General features: G+C 41.1%; 1 protein-coding gene across 1 annotated transcript in view; it reads left to right on the forward strand.

Annotated features, from left to right (window-relative positions):
• PSD3 (pleckstrin and Sec7 domain containing 3) overlaps positions 1-17851 on the forward strand; it is a 338824-nt gene that overhangs the window by 27530 nt on the left and 293443 nt on the right. Inside the window, exon 2 of the mRNA XM_087814210.1 lies at positions 15834-15942. Coding sequence (XP_087670336.1) covers positions 15834-15942 — 109 coding nt within the window. The remainder of the gene's footprint in view (positions 1-15833; positions 15943-17851) is intronic.

Raw genomic sequence — 17851 nt, forward strand, 5'->3', positions numbered from 1 at the left:
TAGAGTATGATAGCCAACCTAATGCTAATAGTACTGAGAGATCCCTTATAACAATTTGGATATTGAATTTTCCTAAAGATGGACATTCAGAATATCAAGGGCATTTGATTAATGTGATCTTACACCATCTTGCTGAAAACTCTCAGGGAAAATTTTCTTGTTTATTAGTACATTTCTGTGATTACCATACATTGAACAAATAAGGTATAGCAGGCCTTCTCTTTAGAAATAGCCACTAATAAAAAGCCATTGATATAAAATATTTTTTAACAAGGCCTGAAACATGGGTACTTTGTATTTCATTACTGAGCCTCTGCCCCCAGGAACTGGTAATGTTTTCTGGTCATTCCACAAATTCACATTGTACTCTGGATTTCTATACAGGTGAAAGCCAAGATGATAATACAGAGTCATATATATATATATATATATATATATATATATATATATATTTTTTTTTTTTTTTTTTTTTTTTCCTGACTATCTTTTGCATCTAAATTTAGCTGTTTTGTTCTCAGAGTTAGTTAAGATAGTGTACTTTGTGCGACACTTGAATGGCCCAAGAATATTCGAGGGAAAGAGGTTTTTAAAAGATTGTATGACTGTGATATAACTTTATGTAGCACCTTAGAGCTGTTATTAAAATGGGTCCCAGTGAGAGAAGCTAATCTGGAAGGCATTGCTGAACATTAGCTACCGCCTCATGTTTATTAAATAAATGCATTTTATATAGAACTTAAAGGTTTAAGAGAATGTTACCCTTTTCAGAGAAGACGCTTTGGAAGGCTATACACTTATTTCTGTGATGTTTCAGGAGCTCAGCATGTTGTTGAATCTCTTTCTTTGAAGCTGCATTTATTACCTCCATTGCATTTAAAAAATTCCTCTCAGTGGTGATCTTTATTGTTTTGTGGGTGGATTTTTTGAGCCAGGCCACAACTTTTCAAGCTTGCTGTATAAGCCAGCTGATAGTAAGCTGGGACATAGTTTTTCTGTAGTGAAACCTGTCTTATATGAGCTGAAAACTGGTTTTGGAGGTTATTTCAGAATTGGAATTCTAAATGATCTGCTTAGGGTTCCTTGAAATAACGTTTGTGGTTTCCTAGAGTAACTCTTTGAATGAGGACAATTCATTTAGACATATAAGTTCTCTTCTTAAAAATAAAGTTTATTATACTTTATGATGTACTAATTAGTATCCTAATTAGTCAGAATTGGATTTGGGAGCAGTTGTTCCCAGTTGGGAAATTTGAGTTACTGGATGGAAAGAGAAGGTGAGCTTAACTGAGGGCCGTGGCTGCCCTAGAGCAGTGTGCAGAGTTGTGTGTGGGTGCGCGTGGGTGCCCATGAGTGCTTTTGTTTCCACTTCAGGGGCCTGGGACCCTAGAACAACTGAGAATCAAGAAGATTTTCCACCCTGGGCTGGTGGCTCAGTTGGTTGGAGTGTCATACACCAAAGGTTGTGGGTTTGATTCCCTATCGGGGCACATGCAGGAGGCAACCCATTGATGTTTCTTTCACATCACTGTTTCTTTCTCTTTCTCTTTCCCTTCCTCTCTCTCTCCAAATCAATAAAAACATCCTCTGGTGAGGATTAAAAAATAAGAAGGAGATTTCCCTCCTCTGGCAATTTCAGGAACATAGGAACATGGACATGCATTTTTGCACCCTGGTTCTTTCATATATCTAGAGCTGTCCTGAGGAGCAGAAATGAACGTCTCCCATAGTCATAGCTGCTCAGTTGGTTCCTTAATGGGGTTGCCCTTTTAGTTTTGGTGGTTTCGATTTAGATCTTTCACCAGCCTCTGGTTGAACTTCTTGGGTGTTGAAAGCAATTTCTCTCATAGCCTCCGGGAATATTTGAATGGGCCCTCCATACGTAATCCTAATTATACGCATTTGGAAGGAAGTGTCGGGAGAAGCCTGTGTTTGCCCAGTCAGTTGATTTGCCTGATAACCTGTAGGTTACTTTTATGTGCCGTCATCTTTTGGTTACTAACTTGATCATGTGACTCTGTGGTCATTTGCCTTTCCTTTATTTTCTAATTTTCCGGTTGAAATAGTAAAGAGAAAGCTGCCCTGAGAGTCAAAGAAGTATGGTGTCTTCATTAAAGGGCATCAGCAGGGCGAACCTGGTATGTATTACACATTCTGAAACTAGTTAAATGAACAAATTGAGTAGCTTTTGATGCTGTCTGGGTTTAACATGGATATACCATTTACATTGCTAATCTTATGATACTTTTATAGAAAATCTGAAGTAGAACTTAAGTGGAAAAAAATAAGCCGGAGAAAAGCCTTATGGAAAGATGTATTCCCGTCTGCCTGGAATGGTTTGGGCCAGGCGAGTAGATTAGAATAATTTTTTTCTCTTAACTGTGGTAGCTCTGTTTTCAGAGCTTCTCAAACATTTCATCTGAACCACCTAAAACCAAAAGTACCAGTGGCATCTTTCTGCCCCTTCCCGGTCCTGCACGAGGCTTCACATGCCCTGAAGCCGCGTCCTGCAGTGGCCTTACTGCTGTTATCACTCATTTAAAAACGTCATGCCAATTTTGCATCCTATTTCAAAAAACATATTTATCCTATATGAAAGTCTGGTTTTTATGATTTTAAAAGAACTATTTAAACTGAGCTCCAAAAAAAGTGCCCGCTGGTTCTGAGACTTGGTGTGCCCCTTGGCACAGTGCTGAGTAACCCTGAGGAGTTGAGGATACCCATCTGAGAGGCGTAATAGGAAGTTAAGACCCCTGGGGAAGTGTGCATTTTTTAAAACTGCTTTGTTTAACAGTCTAGAGTAGAGTGTAAGAACTTTGGGAGGAGTGGAATGGCAGTTGATTTGGAAAGTACGTGATATACAGCTGCTTAATGAAGTCCACTTATCTCAGTGTATTTCCCTCTTTGCTCTGCCCAGTCGGCTGTTTCCCTGACTGTGGGACTGTGTGCCACCTGGAATCCTGGGAAAAGCTGTACAGCACTTTTTTTTTTTTTCCTGTTTTGAAAAAGGAGATTAAAATACTTGCTGTCTACTTCCTTCATCAGGCTTTGTAAGGATTAATGAGATCATGCTATTAATATGCCTTAAACTCACTGGAAGAAATGGGCACGGAAAACAGTAAGTGTTATATTACTTGCAGTTTCACCCAGGCATGGCTTTTACTCTTCTATGAAGCTTCCATTTATTTTGTTCACATGTTGCTTTAAACAAAAAACTTGAGGCCCACACAGTAGGTGTGATAAGATCCACACGTCAAAATGCAGAGAGGGCTTGTTGCCTTCACGTTTTATCGTTGTTGCCTATTAAACTTGAGGCCCACACAGTAGGTGTGATAAGATCCACACGTCAAAATGCAGAGAGGGCTTGTTGCCTTCACGTTTTATCTTGCCATTCATCTCAAGAATCCTGCAAACTGACCGCTGCCTGTTGGGTTGGACACCTTTTCTGTAGACCTCTTATTGCATTTTACAGCGTCAAGTCTCAAATACCATGAGGCTGTAATTTTTTTTAGAGCACAGTTTAAACCTTGTGCCCTACTTGAGTAATAAATTGTTATTCAGGCAACCAGGTGATATGACACATGCCGAGGAGGGGGTGATGGGATGAGAGAAAACAAGTCCTGACCAGTAAAGCCTGTGGTCCTTGTGTTAGTGACCAGTAGGGATGCTGGCTCTTGCAGGGCATATCCTCCCATCATTGGTAGATCTCCCTCTGATTTCAGTTGGAGAAACTTCCCCTGGGCTTTGGCAGGATGTGCTCATACATCTTGAGGTAGCCAAAACCTGACTGCTGTGACTGAATTGAAAAGTCATGGCAGAGGGTTCAGAAAGGCTTATCTGAATGACCAATGAATGAAGCTACTGTTAATAGAAAAATAGCAAAGTTTAAAATAATGTTGATATTCAGGATGGCAGAAACAGGGGAGGTGGAAATGAGCTGGGAGAAATATAATTTTATTAAACTTAAAATTCCACTGAAGTATAATGCCTACTTGTTAGTGAATTCTAAGCAATGAGTTAGGCACATTTAAAAATAGCTTTTTAACATGAATGAACCTTTTTTTGGGAGCTGAGCTTCAATGAAGAGTAAGTTGGCCATGCAAATTGGTTTTTAGTGGTCAGTTTTCAACACTTTAGAGCTGGGATTTAAGAAAACATTCTAAGGCTGTAAAAGCAGAAAAGTCTGACCTAAACACAACACTAATTATAATAATAGGTCTGTCGTGTAGCCCAATGAAAAAATCTCTGCCACTTTGTTTATAATGTTATATTTTCTTTGAATTTCAAAATATGCAAAAGGAGTGGTTGGGATGTAAAATGGAGACCACTGGCGCTGAGTTGAGAATATTTGTAGACACAGGAGTCTTTTGTGCCTCTCTGGGGAAAAACAGCCAGTTCTGAGCTACTCGACACTGCCGCTGTGGAGATCAAGGGAGACCTCGCCACAGAGAAGTTAAGAGTCCTTGGTTGCTCACGAGGTGTCACTGTAAGGAGAGAATCAATGCCCGTATTATGAATTAATTCTGAGACAACCCAGTCCTTGAAGTAAAAAAGTGCCTCAGGTTTTCAGGAGGAAAGCATTACTTTTGTGCAGTGCAACAAGAGTTATTAATTAGAGATAAAAAAATATTTCTTGGAACTTATTTTAATTGAGCTATTTTGCCTGTAAATACAGGCACATACAGGTAGAAACTATGCAGATGTGTGCTGTCTTCTTAATGAGGTATTATATTTCTTATAGGAAGTGCTGAAATGCATAAATCCCGTGTTTTTTGTAACTTTTCTTTAAACATGAAGTAGGCCTACTTATTGTGGCTAAATTATGTTAAGTGGGTACTAGCATTCATAGAGAGGTAACAAGCAAATAGGTATAGAATACCTGGGGTGAATGGACCCATCTGATGGGCCAGCTTATCCCTCCTGCTGTTTCCAGTGACATATTTGCTTCATGTTGCAGTAATGTGGCCTCTTTATTTTAGATATAAGCAAAGCCTTAAAATACTGCTATTTCGTTAAATTTGGAGTACTATTAATAAATTGGATAACTGAAACATTGTTACTGTTCATTCATTTTCTCTCACCCCCTGTTCTTATTTGCTCCCAGCTGTGTTATGTAATAGAAATTCCCAGGCAAGATAAATGTAAGGAGCTAATCATTGGTTCTATTTTTTTTAACGTTTTGATGGTTTCAACTTGCCCTTCTGAGTAATTTTGTAAAAGGAGAATTGAATTTGTCTTGATGCTTTGAATTTCAGTTATTTCTAGTGAAGTTTATATAAAATAAGGGTGAAAAGCCTAAAGTTCATAAACTGGAATCTGTAGACACAGAAACCTCTTGGTGACTTATTGATTCTTCAGTGTTCTGTCTTTAAGAACAAAGGTAATTTGCATTCACTCATTGTTTCTTAGCTCACGCTTTGTTGGAAATCCAGGGTCGGTGAGGATCACTTGCCCTGTGTAGCAAGGGGCACTTCCCCATACTCCTGGCATTGCTTGGGTCCAAAAGCAACTTTAAGGCTAATAGCATTGCTCTCACTCACTGCAGAGATATATGGCCATTGTTTATAGCAACTGGCAACTTTACTTTCAGTTGTAAAATATCCACAATAAGCCAGAAAGCCTAACAATACATTTTCCCAGGATTTTTGTGGTTGTAGTTTTTGTTGCAGGGGTGGTAGAGATGGCCTAAGAGGGATGGGCTTTGCTCCCTGCTGTCAGCTGACCTGCTATTTCCTTATTACTTTTTAAGGAGTCAGTTGTATCCCCCCCAAAGCTCTAGAATAGTAGCTCTGAAGCTTCTGCATGCCTGCAGATCAGCTAGAGGAGTTGGGTAAAAAATTCAGGTTCTCCCGCACCACTTCTAGGTTGTTCAGTTTTTGTTTTCAGGACCTTATGTTCCCTTTGGTGTCCTTTACCTTGACTTGACAGATGCATGTTTTATAGATCCTTCTGCTCAGCGCATGCAAGTTTCTTCATAATAGGCATCTGGTGACCGCCAGGGCTGAGGGGCTTGGAATCGTCTAGTGAGGACTTACGTCCTTTGGACAGAACCAGATGCTTCCCAGGGGGGTGACCTGACTGCTCTGATTTTTCTTTGTGTTACCAACCTCACGATCATTTGATGTTTTTCAAAGGGGCACGTGCTTGGAGATAATTCGCTTTGGTAAGATTTAGGTGGACCGTATATTTTCCTGTAGAAATAGTACAATGATGATATTATTCCTAATATTTCATGAGCTATTTTAGCTTAAATTAGAGCCACAGTTTCCATTGTGTGTGTCCAGAGGCATGTTTTCCCCCCAATATGCAGTTGGGTAAATACTTTAAAGTAGAAAAGAATGTTGGGTAATTTATTTAATCACTCACATACCTCCTTGGAGGAGAAGACAATTAAGGCCAATTTTCTTACCTTAATCGAGAACAGTCTTTAGCATATGCTATTTGTGAGATCCAGCCCTAGGTACTACCACCTGTTTCACTAAAACATAGCAGCCACCCAGAGCTGGCTGTCAATTTAAGGGGAATAAAGACTTAGCCGACTAAGGTGAGAAGATACTTACCTCTCGTGGCTCCCACCTTTAATTCACTTTCAGCACCTATTTTTCCTTCTGTCAGAGTGCCACATGACGCGGTTTTAAAAAAATTAGAGTGGATTTGATTTTGTTTCAGAAGTTACTGGAGCCTTTGAAATAGCTAAAGATGCTTTTGTATTTCGCAAAGCTTACATGTAGGTGAATCACGCTGATCCTTAGTGTACGTAATTTCTTTGTGGTATTTCTGCCACGGTTCCAAGGCTTTTTTGAGGTTGCTGAGTGTATAAGGATTCAGCAAAAATATTTATGAACCCTTACTGTGAGCCCGTAGTCTCTGCTTTGTGTGGTACTTGTTTTCTTAGTACCTAACTGTCCTTTTACTGAATCCGTAGAGGAGCACTTGTGAATGTTACTGATTCAAGTCTGGTTGATTTCCGCAGGGGGATCCTGGTTTTGCCGGGCTGACTTTTAAAAGTTCTCCGTGGCATTTCAGGCTTCCCTGTGTCACCTGACTTAAATCTCCAGTGCGCCCTGGGGAGAGCTGCAGCCTCCTGAGTGAGAATCCAGACTCTTTATTTATGAGTTTTAAACATTATCAGAAGCCCATAGGCCCAAAGCTTGAGGAAGGTGGAAAGGTAGGTAGTAGGTAGGAAACAAGACAGACCTAAGTCAGACCTCAGTCGCTGGGTGGGTACAACTGCTGTCAAAGGGCCCACCTGTCATTACTAGTTGCCAAATGGTGGGAAAGGATATACTGTGAACTGATGCTATTTGGTTGGTAATTTTCTTTTTAATTCTTTCCATGAAGCTCTTCAGCACTTTAGTGATTGGTGAATTAGTGAAGGAACTGAGAGGGAAACTCGATCCCTTTGTCTTACATTTGTTTTATGGGAGGCTTTGTTGCAAAGGAATGTTTATTGTCTAGTTTCCAAGCCCCTAACTTTCTATATCAAACTCCAAAAAAATAAAGCTGCTATCACCATTTATGATAATTCACAATGTATTGTGAATTCAGTGCCTTCCGGAGGCCGGCACAGTTCCTAGAAGGGGAGATATAATCTTCCCATTTGGTCCCAAGACAACTAAAATGTCTCCAAGATGCAGATTACCGAGGGAAGAATCCTCTGAGCCCGCCAAAGGCTTGCTTTCCTACCCTTCCCGCTGACTTCACACGCGTGGCCACGGAAAGCAGCTGGCGACTCTGTGCCTCTGCCCTGCAGCCCCCTGCCACCCCCATGAGGCTGGCTCCCCAACTCCGTGCCTGCAGGAGCCCAGAACCCTCACGTGCCTGGCCCAGGGGAGTGTGCTCTCAGGAAATGGGCCGAGTGAGTAGGCAGCAGCTGGAGGGAAGATGAGAATGGACCTCCAGGGGCTTTAAAGGGCCGTGAATTCAGCGCTTGTCTCTGCTCACACAGTTGAGACAGGCTGGCAGCAGGGCTGGACAGTGAGTAGGGAGGAGCGGAGTCGCTGAGTCTCCCAGTCTGTCTGTTCCCCACTGTCTTCTCCTTGGCCTTGAAGTCCCATTTCCTGCTCTGCCCTTTGGTTTCCATGCAGTTTCTAACCTTTAAAAGTCAAAGATTCGGCCTTTCTGTTACCCTATTTGTCTTCTGGCTGTTCTGGGCCTCTTGAGAGGCTCTCTGTCCCAGTTGCATTTGGTGCTGTTACTGGCTTTGGAAGATCTGTCCAGTTAGCCTGTCAGGGGCATAGGGGCTGGTTATAGGGCCAACCCCTTCTCAAACACTGGCGTTTTTTCCATGTGTTTATATGCAGGCATATGCCAGATATATTTTTAAAGGGAAAAATGCTGCACATGACAGGATTTGAATTTCTGTCTTTATAGCCTAAAGGAGTGGATGGTTTTGTTTGTTTTTCAGCAGTACAAATTTCTTAATTATAGAAGAAGAGAAAAGCATGTGGATGAACTGCAGTAACAAGGAACAATACAGGTGGAATAACAGCTACTTGTTAAATCTTGTGATTATTTCATTAACAACACTCATTTATACTTGAAAGTAGCAGAAGCTTATTTATGGGAAAATATGCTTGTGAACTCATGGTTTTTTATTAGATAGCTGTAGAAATGAACATAGATATAAAAGTGTATATACAGATTTGTATGTAAATTTCTCTATGTGTCTGTATTAGTTTCCTGTGGCTGCTATAACAAAGTACCACAGACTTGATAGCTTAAAACAACAGAAATTTATTCTCTTATAGTTCTGGAGGCCAGCAGTCCAAAGTGAGTGTTGGGGAGTAAAGTCACGGTGCCAGCAGGGCAGTGGTTCCTCTGGAGACTCTAGGGGAGAATCCATTTCTTTGCCATTTCCAGTCTCTAAAGCTGCATTCCTTCCATTCCTTGGCTCTTGGCCCCTTTCTCCATGTAATAGTATAGTATCTTTTCTCTCACTCTGCTTTCCTCTGACTTTCTTTTTTTCTGTCTCAAATCTTGACCTACCCAGGTAATCCAGGACAATCTCAAATCAAGAAAATTGATCACACCTTCAGTGTCTTTGCCATATAAAACAGCATTCACAGGTTCTAGGGATTAGGATGTAGACATCTTGGGAGGCTCTTATTCAGCCTGCAGTGTGTGTGTGTGTGTTTTAAATTCTCCTAGCTCTGTCCCTTTAGCTGGTCTATGAGCAGGCACCACAGCCCCGGCCACCACCCAACAAATAGTGATGAGCACATCCAACCACCCAGTGCCTAGTTTGTGTATCTAAATCCTAAATAATATTCTTCACGAAAAGGAACCAAGTTTTTATTATATTATATTTTATTTTATTTTTAAGAAATGCTGATTCCAGAGAGAAGAAGCCTGGAACATACAACTGTACCAGAAAGTTAGGAAGTGCTCCAAGAGTAATGGAGACATCATCAAAAAGACACAATCCAGCTAGAAAGAGCTTCTATAGGCCAAAACTGGGCATTTCCCACATTGAAGTAAATGATAGCCCAGCTGGTGTGGCTTAGTGGTTGAATGTCAACCTGTGAACCAGGAGGTCACAGTTCGATTCCCGGTCAGGGCACATGCCCGGGTTTCGGGCTTGATCCCCAGTAGAGGGCGTGCAGAAGGCAGCTGATCAGTGACTGTCTCTCATCATTGATGTTTCTACCTCTCCCTCTCCCTCTCCCTCTCCCTCTCCCTCTCCCTTTCTCCCTGAAATCAATAAAAACATGTTTAAAAAATAGTAAAAGTAGTGGATTATAACCCACTGCATAAAATAGTAAATTCAGTCCATATTGATAAAATAAACTTATAATTTGAAAGTTTGATGAGGAGGAGGAGATTTCCAGTTTCTAAGCATCTTTCTACAGCATCTAATTAATGACAGAAAAGAAGTTTAAGTTGACAGTGGAGAAGCCTGGCAAATCAAAGTGATTACAGTCAGTAATGGGACCAATTAAAGTCCTGGGCCTCTAAATAGGATGTGAGAAAACACCATCACTTCTATGATAGCCCCATCACAGATTTGTAATCTGAATTTAATCACGAGGAAATGTAAAGACAAACCTAAGTAGAAGACTATTCTACTAAGTAACTGGCCTGTAATTTTCAAAACACATCATAGTCATGAAAATTAAGGAATATAATGCAATAGTGGGGTCTAAATAACCAGTTGGAAATTCTGAGCTTCACTGTAGGAGGCTCTGATTAGATCACTTATTAATGGCCCTGATTTAATTATTTAGGTCTTCTTGGGCTGGCTCCATACAGCAGAGGAAGCTATTCATATCTCCCCCCCTGCAGGGTAACGTTTAGAGTGCATTCCACAGGCTGGGTGAGAGAAGTCGAAGCACCTCAACATCCAGCAAACAAACCCTGCATCCACTGTACCATCCTTGTATCAGTTGTGCCTGGTGTCCCAGGCCAGGTGTTCTTTGGAAAGTCTTTCCTGTGAATAAAGCTTTATTCCCCTTCCTGGGTTGGGGGGTACAGTTGCCTAATGAAGGCAACTGCTTGATAACCATTCCTTTTCACCAGTCCTACTTGTTTTAGCCACTCCTCTCCCCATCTTGCCCCTTTCCTCGGCCTTTGAACATTTTGTGGGGTGACTTGGATTGGTCCTGTTCTCTTTTACCAGGACTTAAGTTAGCTGTCATCTTAAACAACTTCCCATTTGTTCCCAACTCTTTTATCCTTCCCTAACGTACTACTTGGCTAGACTGCCATAATACAGCACCACACACTGGGTAGCTCGGACAGCCAGAGCAAAAATAGCTAAAAGCCCATGATCAAGGTGTCAGCAGGGCTTGTTTCTTCTGGAGCCTTCCTCCTTGGCTTGCAGATGGCCTCCCTCTCCCTGTTTCTTCATACGGTCTTCCTTCTGGGTGTCTGTGTCCTACCTCTTCCCCCAGGACACCAGCGTTATTCGATTAGGTCCCATCCTAATGACCCTATAGACCCAGATGGAGCCACATCAAAGTCACTTGGTTTAGGACTTCAGCATATACATTTTGGGGGAAAGGTGACCATCACCTTTCGTAGCGTTAGCACCAAGTGGGCGTGTGCAGTGCCCTTTCCATGGGCCTGACTTCTGCCGGGTGATAGGAGCAGATGGGGTTGAAGAGGACTTGGAGCGGGAATGTTGGAATCCAGTGTTGGTTTTGAGTGAGTCGTGAAATGCTGTCTTTATACTCTTTCATTTAGCTTTTAATCTCCTCTGGCCTAAAGCACCTTGTAACACTCAACTCTGACCGACTAGGAGGGTCTCGCATCCTCTGAGCATCATACTGAACTTGAAATGTCAGGAAATGGAGCCTGCCACCCTCCTCAAGCTCTGCTCTCAACCCCTACCTCCACCACACTCTCCTCTGAGCCCTTTCTTCCCTTCCAAATGAACGTGATTACTTTCTTTTTTTTTTTTTGAGAATTTTTATAAGAATTTACTTGAGCCAAACTGACGACATATGCCAGGGAACAAGATGTCAACTGCTCTCTCAACTTCATTGCTTCTAATACTTGTTTGCAGCTTTCTGCTTTGTCCTGAATTTTTTTGTAGCTAGGCAATACATCAATAGTGTTTCTCTTGCATCTAAAATTGGTAACTATAATCAGTAACATGTTGAGAGTTGGATAATGCAAGTGAAAATTCTTTGTCTATTGGAAAAACCATGAAAAATGTGAGGGTGCGAGGAGTCTGTTTATCCGGTCCACGTTAACGGTTGACTTGCTCTTTAAGTGCAGGCCTGTTTTGGTGATCATGTCATCGTAGTTTTACTACAAGGAAAACATTTTTGTGATTCCTCCTTGATGAAATACCTGTGAAGGTGGATCAGAGGGGTGAAGAATTTCTGTGCTTGGGAGTTAGAAGGGCCCTTAGGGATAAATTTGAATAGCACTCTGTATCAGTAGGGAAGCTGAAGTCCAAAGACTAAATGTTTGTGTGGGATTGAGCGGAAAAAGTCCCAGCTGGGATTTAAATCTGAATCATCATTTGGGTCTTCTGTCAAGCTGATTGTTTCAAATATGATTGGTCAAAGACCTGCAAAAATTGTAGAAACGGGTGAAGATTTATGACCCTTGGCATGGGGAGAGGATGCATCAGTGGGCTCTCAGCCTTGAGAATAACTCAGCTGAGCAGAATGAGTTTTCTTTCACTAGGCCGGTTGGGGGAATGCTGATACTTTGATTGGGCCTAATTCACAGTCAGGGTCCCTCACAATTGTCTCAGTGTGGGATACTTAGTAGAGTGGAACCCTTTAGTATATTTTACTCCTGGTCAGAGCATCTCTTTAAAAAGTTTCTCTTTTCTGAGAGTCTGTATATGCTTTGGACACGTTTCACTTTCAAGCCTTAGCATAAGTGTGCTCTGTGGAATGCTTTACAAATGTAGTCTGGCCCCACCCAGATCTGCTCAGTCTATATTTAAACAAGATTCACAGGTGATTCATACATACAGTAAAGTATGGGACACACTGGTCTAGATCAGTGGTTCACAAAATTTGGTCCCTGGATCAGCTGCATCACCTGCAAAATTGCTAGAAGATGCCAATTCTCAGGCCAGACATCCCATGCCTACTGAATCAGAAACTCTGGGTCAGCCCCCTACCATGTGTTTTAACAAGCTCTGTGGGAGGTGCTCATTCATGCCAGACTTTGAGAACCTCTGTAGAGCAATATGTTTCCAACAGTTTTGATCATGACTCATGGGGAGAAATACATTTTACCTCACTACCCAATACACACACACACAAACACAAACACACAAACATACACACACTCAAACTTAGAAGTTTTATAAAATATTGCTTCTCTTACATGTGCTATTTATTCTGGTCTTTTCAGTTTTATTCTGTTAAATATATGTGTGTATAAATTTATTTATATAAAAGTCTGGTCATGACCCACATAGCTGATTACACAAGCCACTAATGAATGGGTCATAACCTGCAGTTTGAGGCCCGATGCTCTTGAGTAGGGTCTCTTAATCTACTTTTGTGCTATGGCCCCTTTTGACAGCCTGCTAAAGCTCTGGATCTCTTGTGAGAATAATGCTTCTTAAGTGCATAAATAATATATGTGGAGCTACAAAAGAAACCAATTGGCTACCAAAATATTTCACAAATTTGTGATGTGGTAATATATTTATTTATAATAAGTTTTAGTGGTGGGTCTAGTAACTACTATCATTTCAAAGTAGGGATGGGTGTAAATGAGAGTTAAAAATACCTGCAGTAACTGTTAATGTGATGTGAAAATGGTTATGACTTCTGTTGGTGACAAAGTTAGAGTCACTCATGATAATACTGTGGTTTATATTTGGGAAAAAAAGCTAATTTTCAGCTTAAAGTAAGTGAAAGTAAAGATGAATTTTTTCCCCCCATCTAACTTCAGAATTCTAGGATTCTATTGCTAGACCCCCATGGAACTGAGGTTAAAAACCTTTGCTCAAGAGGAACCTTTCTTCAGAGAATAGCGCTCAGGGTTTAGGGTCTGGTTTAGGTACACCAGAAAAAATATCTTCCTGAAATTTCTTAAAACTGGTGCTTCAGTGGCATATTTTTTTTTTTTTTTTTTTACCCCCTAGCACCATAGGAATTGATTTATTTATTTAATTTTTTTTTAGAATTTTCTTTTACGCAGACCTTGGGAGATGACCTGGAAAATCCATGCTATTGATAATGTTCCTTCTCTACTCCCCCCATCTCGATCCATGCACCCAGCTGTTTAAGCCAGATCCTGGGAGTCATTCTCTGGGTCAGGGTCTGGATTCAGGATATGAATCTGGGATCACCATTTACTGGCTGTATAACCTTGAATAAGTTATTTTTCTGCTTGTCGTCTCCTATTCTCTGCCTGTGAGACTGGGATGTTTGTAGTGCCCGCCTCAAGAGGACTGTTCTGAGCATTGAATGAGAGAGCCCATGTATCTCATTAGAACAGTGTCTGGCCTGGAGTAAGTGGTTAGCAAATATGATTCATTATAATTATCTTTGATTTCTTCCTTTCCCTCATTCCTTAAATCAACTTTATCAGAAAATTAATGTAGATCCTGCCTACAAAATATATTTCAAATTCATCTGCTTCTGTTTCCATGGCCATTACCCTACGCTAAGCTTCCATACTCCCTCATCTGGATTCCTAACTGGTGTCCCTGCTTCCCCTTGATTCACTATAATCCTTTCTCCCTATAGCAACTGTATAGTCTTTGAAAAGTGTAAACGATCTTTGAAAAATGTTAAGGGACCACTGTATGTTTAAAACCCTTTGGGTCTTTGCATCAAACCTTTCCTTGACCTACACACCCTGTGTGTTTGGCCCCTGCCTCCTCCGCAGCATCACACCCTGCCGTGCTGTGCTCCTGGTCAGCCTTTAAACTTGCCCATTTACCTGCTCTTCTGTGGCCACATCGGCCTCTCTTGGTTATTTCTGTAGTCCTTTCGTACTTTAAGGCCATTGCCTGTGACCCTCCCTCTGCTTAGATGGCTGTTTCTGTCCCTCCCCAGCCTCTCATCCTTCTGGACTCTGCATGTATTAGCTCCTCAGAGAGTCTTCCCTAACTACGCTACCTAAATTAGGGCACCCAGTTCCTCTTTTACCAGCCCGAATCTCCCTAAACACATGAAAAATTAGCATTTCTTCTCTGTTGGGGAACAGGATAATTAACGACCTGCGATGATCAAGCATGTAACTCCAAGGGGAGTGTGCACCTCTCCCAGAAAGATAAATTTTACACATTATGAACATGAAGTGATTGTAGAGCTATTTTAAGAAATTGCTAATCTCAAAAACTGTACAAGCTAGCTCTTTGATATCGGTATGCACGAACAGAGAGAGGCCTGCCCACTGAGCCTGTCTGCAGTAGGGTGATGGAGTTCCTCACAACCCAGTCGTGGGCCTTCTCACCGCTGTCCATCATTTCTGCTCCAAAGGACATAATAGATGTCATAGTTTCCCTCTTTGAAGTAGTTGCCTGGTTGCTGATAAAACTCTTCGTATCCTTCTCTCCTAAAAGTGAATGGTCATTTGCTGCTCAGACACAGGAAAGAGGTCTCATTAAGTTAGAGGGTGGAAACCAGTGTGGGTAACGTCTGGATCCTGAAAGAGGCAGAATAATGACCCCCTGATTGGACTGGGTCAAATTTCTCTGTGTTTTGAAATTTCTACTTTATTACTTACTTTTAATTAACCCTAGGCCAGGGAAGGGAGGCCCTCCTGCTTTTTGTCAGTTGTCTAAAGCAACGAGGAAGAAGGTTGTAGGAATTCAGGATCATGGTGTGAGCCACTTTCACAGTCACCTTTCTAGCTTTTCTTTCAAATAAGGGACTTTTAAGAATTCCAAAGGACACTGGGACAGATGCTCAGATTTAAGACAATTAGCATAAACGGGATGCCTGGCACTTCCCTGCCTTGTTTGGCTGAATGAAGTTCCTGATTAAATAAAAACGTTGTCTCTTGAAAAAGACTCCTTTTTGTTGGCACACACATAGCAGACATGTCCCTGGCCCCGGCTGTGGGTGATGATAATCGCTTGAAAAATGATGTGTCTAAAAATAAAGTACAGTTTTCTGATCGCAAAAAAGTAATGTAAACCTGATTGTTAAAAATTCTACTATAATTCTGCCTTCTTATCAAGCCATACTGTACATATTTTTCTTATTCCCCTATATATGTTCATGTGTTTATCTTTTTTTATATAATTGTAATCTTGCAGCCATCCTCTTGTATTCTGATTTTTGTTGGGTTATGTTTTCATGTTTCAGCTTTCGTGGTTGTGTGGCACTCAACCAACTTCTTGTTGGTGGGTTTGCTTTAGGATATATTTTTAATGATGCTTTTGTTTTGTTCTGATTTTGCAGGCAGAGACGTTTGTTTGGGTTAACAATGCATCAGCACATTCCCAGAGTGTTGCCAAGGCCAAATACGAATTTTTATTTGGCAAATCTGAAGAGAAAACTCCAGATACTAGTAAGTGTTTCCCTCCCTCCCTCCTCAAGGTCACAGAGATGAACCACTACTGGCATTTCAAATCTCGGAAGCTGGGAGTTGTTCAAAGCGAGAACCTACTTGAAATCACCGAGAACAGACTGCAAGAGTCACATCCTATATTTCTTCATCTTAGGGAATATTAATTAGCATGCCTTGGGAATTAGGAAAGGGATATTGCATATGGTATGGAGCCTGGGCTCGAGCTGGACTTCCTGAATTTGGAGTCAGGCCTCGTAACTTATGAGATGTGTGACCTTGAGTAAATTATCTAATGTATCTGTGGCTTGGTTTTCTGTGTGGAAAATGAGGTTATAGTGGTCCATGTCTCAGAATTCTTCTGAGGATAAGTAAATTGACCCGTGTAAGGCTCTCAGAACCATGCTGTGCATGTAATAACTGCTACAAAGTGTTTGCGGCTGTTCTTATCATCATCATCATCATCATATCCCTGACCTTGAAGTTGACATTTGGAAGGACAAACCTGACTTCCTTCACTGCCTGAGACTGATTTCTGCTTTGGGTGGACAGGGAATCTGACCTAATGCAGCTGTTGTTCAGCTGAAAAAGTCAAGTAATAACTATACATTTTTGACACATGCTAGTGGGATTATATAGTGGACCCCTAATATTTAGGTATATCAAGAATGCAGTGTGTATGCAACCATTTAATAATCCCTTTACATTAAAAATGAATACATGTTAAATATTTCAATAGTTGGGGACTGTTAGTAAAGTTTAAAATAGCTAAGTTACTTTGAAAAATCATTCTGCTTTTATCACACGTCCCAGTTGGCTATTTATCATGTAGTGTAAATGCCTGACTATGCTGGGCTTTCGGTTTGGGGCACTTAATCATCTGTTCACTATTTCTCAGACAGGGAATACTGATCAGAACTGCTGCTTGGCATAGCCTTAAGTTGGAATGCCACATGGTGATTTTGTGCTGATTAAGGCTTTTTTTTTTTTTTTTTTTTTTTTTTTTTTTTTTTTACTTGGAGAAAACCTGATTTTTACTTTGCTATGTAAATCAAATGTCTGTATAGTCCTCTGCTGACTTACTGGTGGGTGAGTCTGGTTCCTCTTTACTTGTAGGTTTTGAGTAGTTTTCCCTTGTACCTGAGGCAAATCAAAATGATACTGTCAGCCTTCCGTTCCTTGTTTGCCCTGGTAAAAATGGCTCGTACTAGTTGTTTAGTGCGATGTTATTCTGCAGGTGTGAATGTGTGCATTGAACAAATATATTTAATGAGCACTTACTATGTCCTGAGCACTGTGAGGGTACAAAGAAGTCAAAGACACAGTTCCTGCCCTTTAGTAGCTTATCCTTTGGTCATGGAGAAACGTGTCTGTGAGTGACTGAAGGAAGGGGAATGGCCACTGTCAGCTGTGCTGGTGAGGACTTCCTGGAGGAGGGGGGAAGTTGAACTTGTTCTTAGTTGAACTTGTTCTATTAACTAGGATTCTGGTTAATAGAATTCTGGGACAGGGCATGGTATGAGCAAGGGTGTGGTTGCGGAAAATACAGATTGTTTGAGGAACAGGGAGGAAACTAGCCTGGTTGGTTTATAAAGCATATCAGTGAGAGATAAGTTTAGAAAGATAACCATTAAGAAAGGGATAGAATCTTGTAGGGCCTTGCAAGGCAGGGTAAAGAAGTTGCATTTTACCCAGGTATGCAAAAAGGAAGTGCCAAGTACTGGTTTAGATACATAAATCAAGATGGACTGATCAGGAAGTTGAAACAGGCAACAGATGCTGTTGCTTACCATGGAGGGTAAAGCATGCAAGTTTTTACTGACTTTTGGAAAGTCCTCTTTTGCTGTCTTCACAGAGAAATGGTGGCACATTTTTATCGTTTTAAAAATACTCTTGCAGTTTACTTATATAG

Source organism: Miniopterus natalensis, chromosome 2 (genome assembly GCF_054644295.1).
Source record: "Miniopterus natalensis isolate mMinNat1 chromosome 2, mMinNat1.hap1, whole genome shotgun sequence".
NCBI lineage: Eukaryota > Metazoa > Chordata > Mammalia > Chiroptera > Miniopteridae > Miniopterus > Miniopterus natalensis.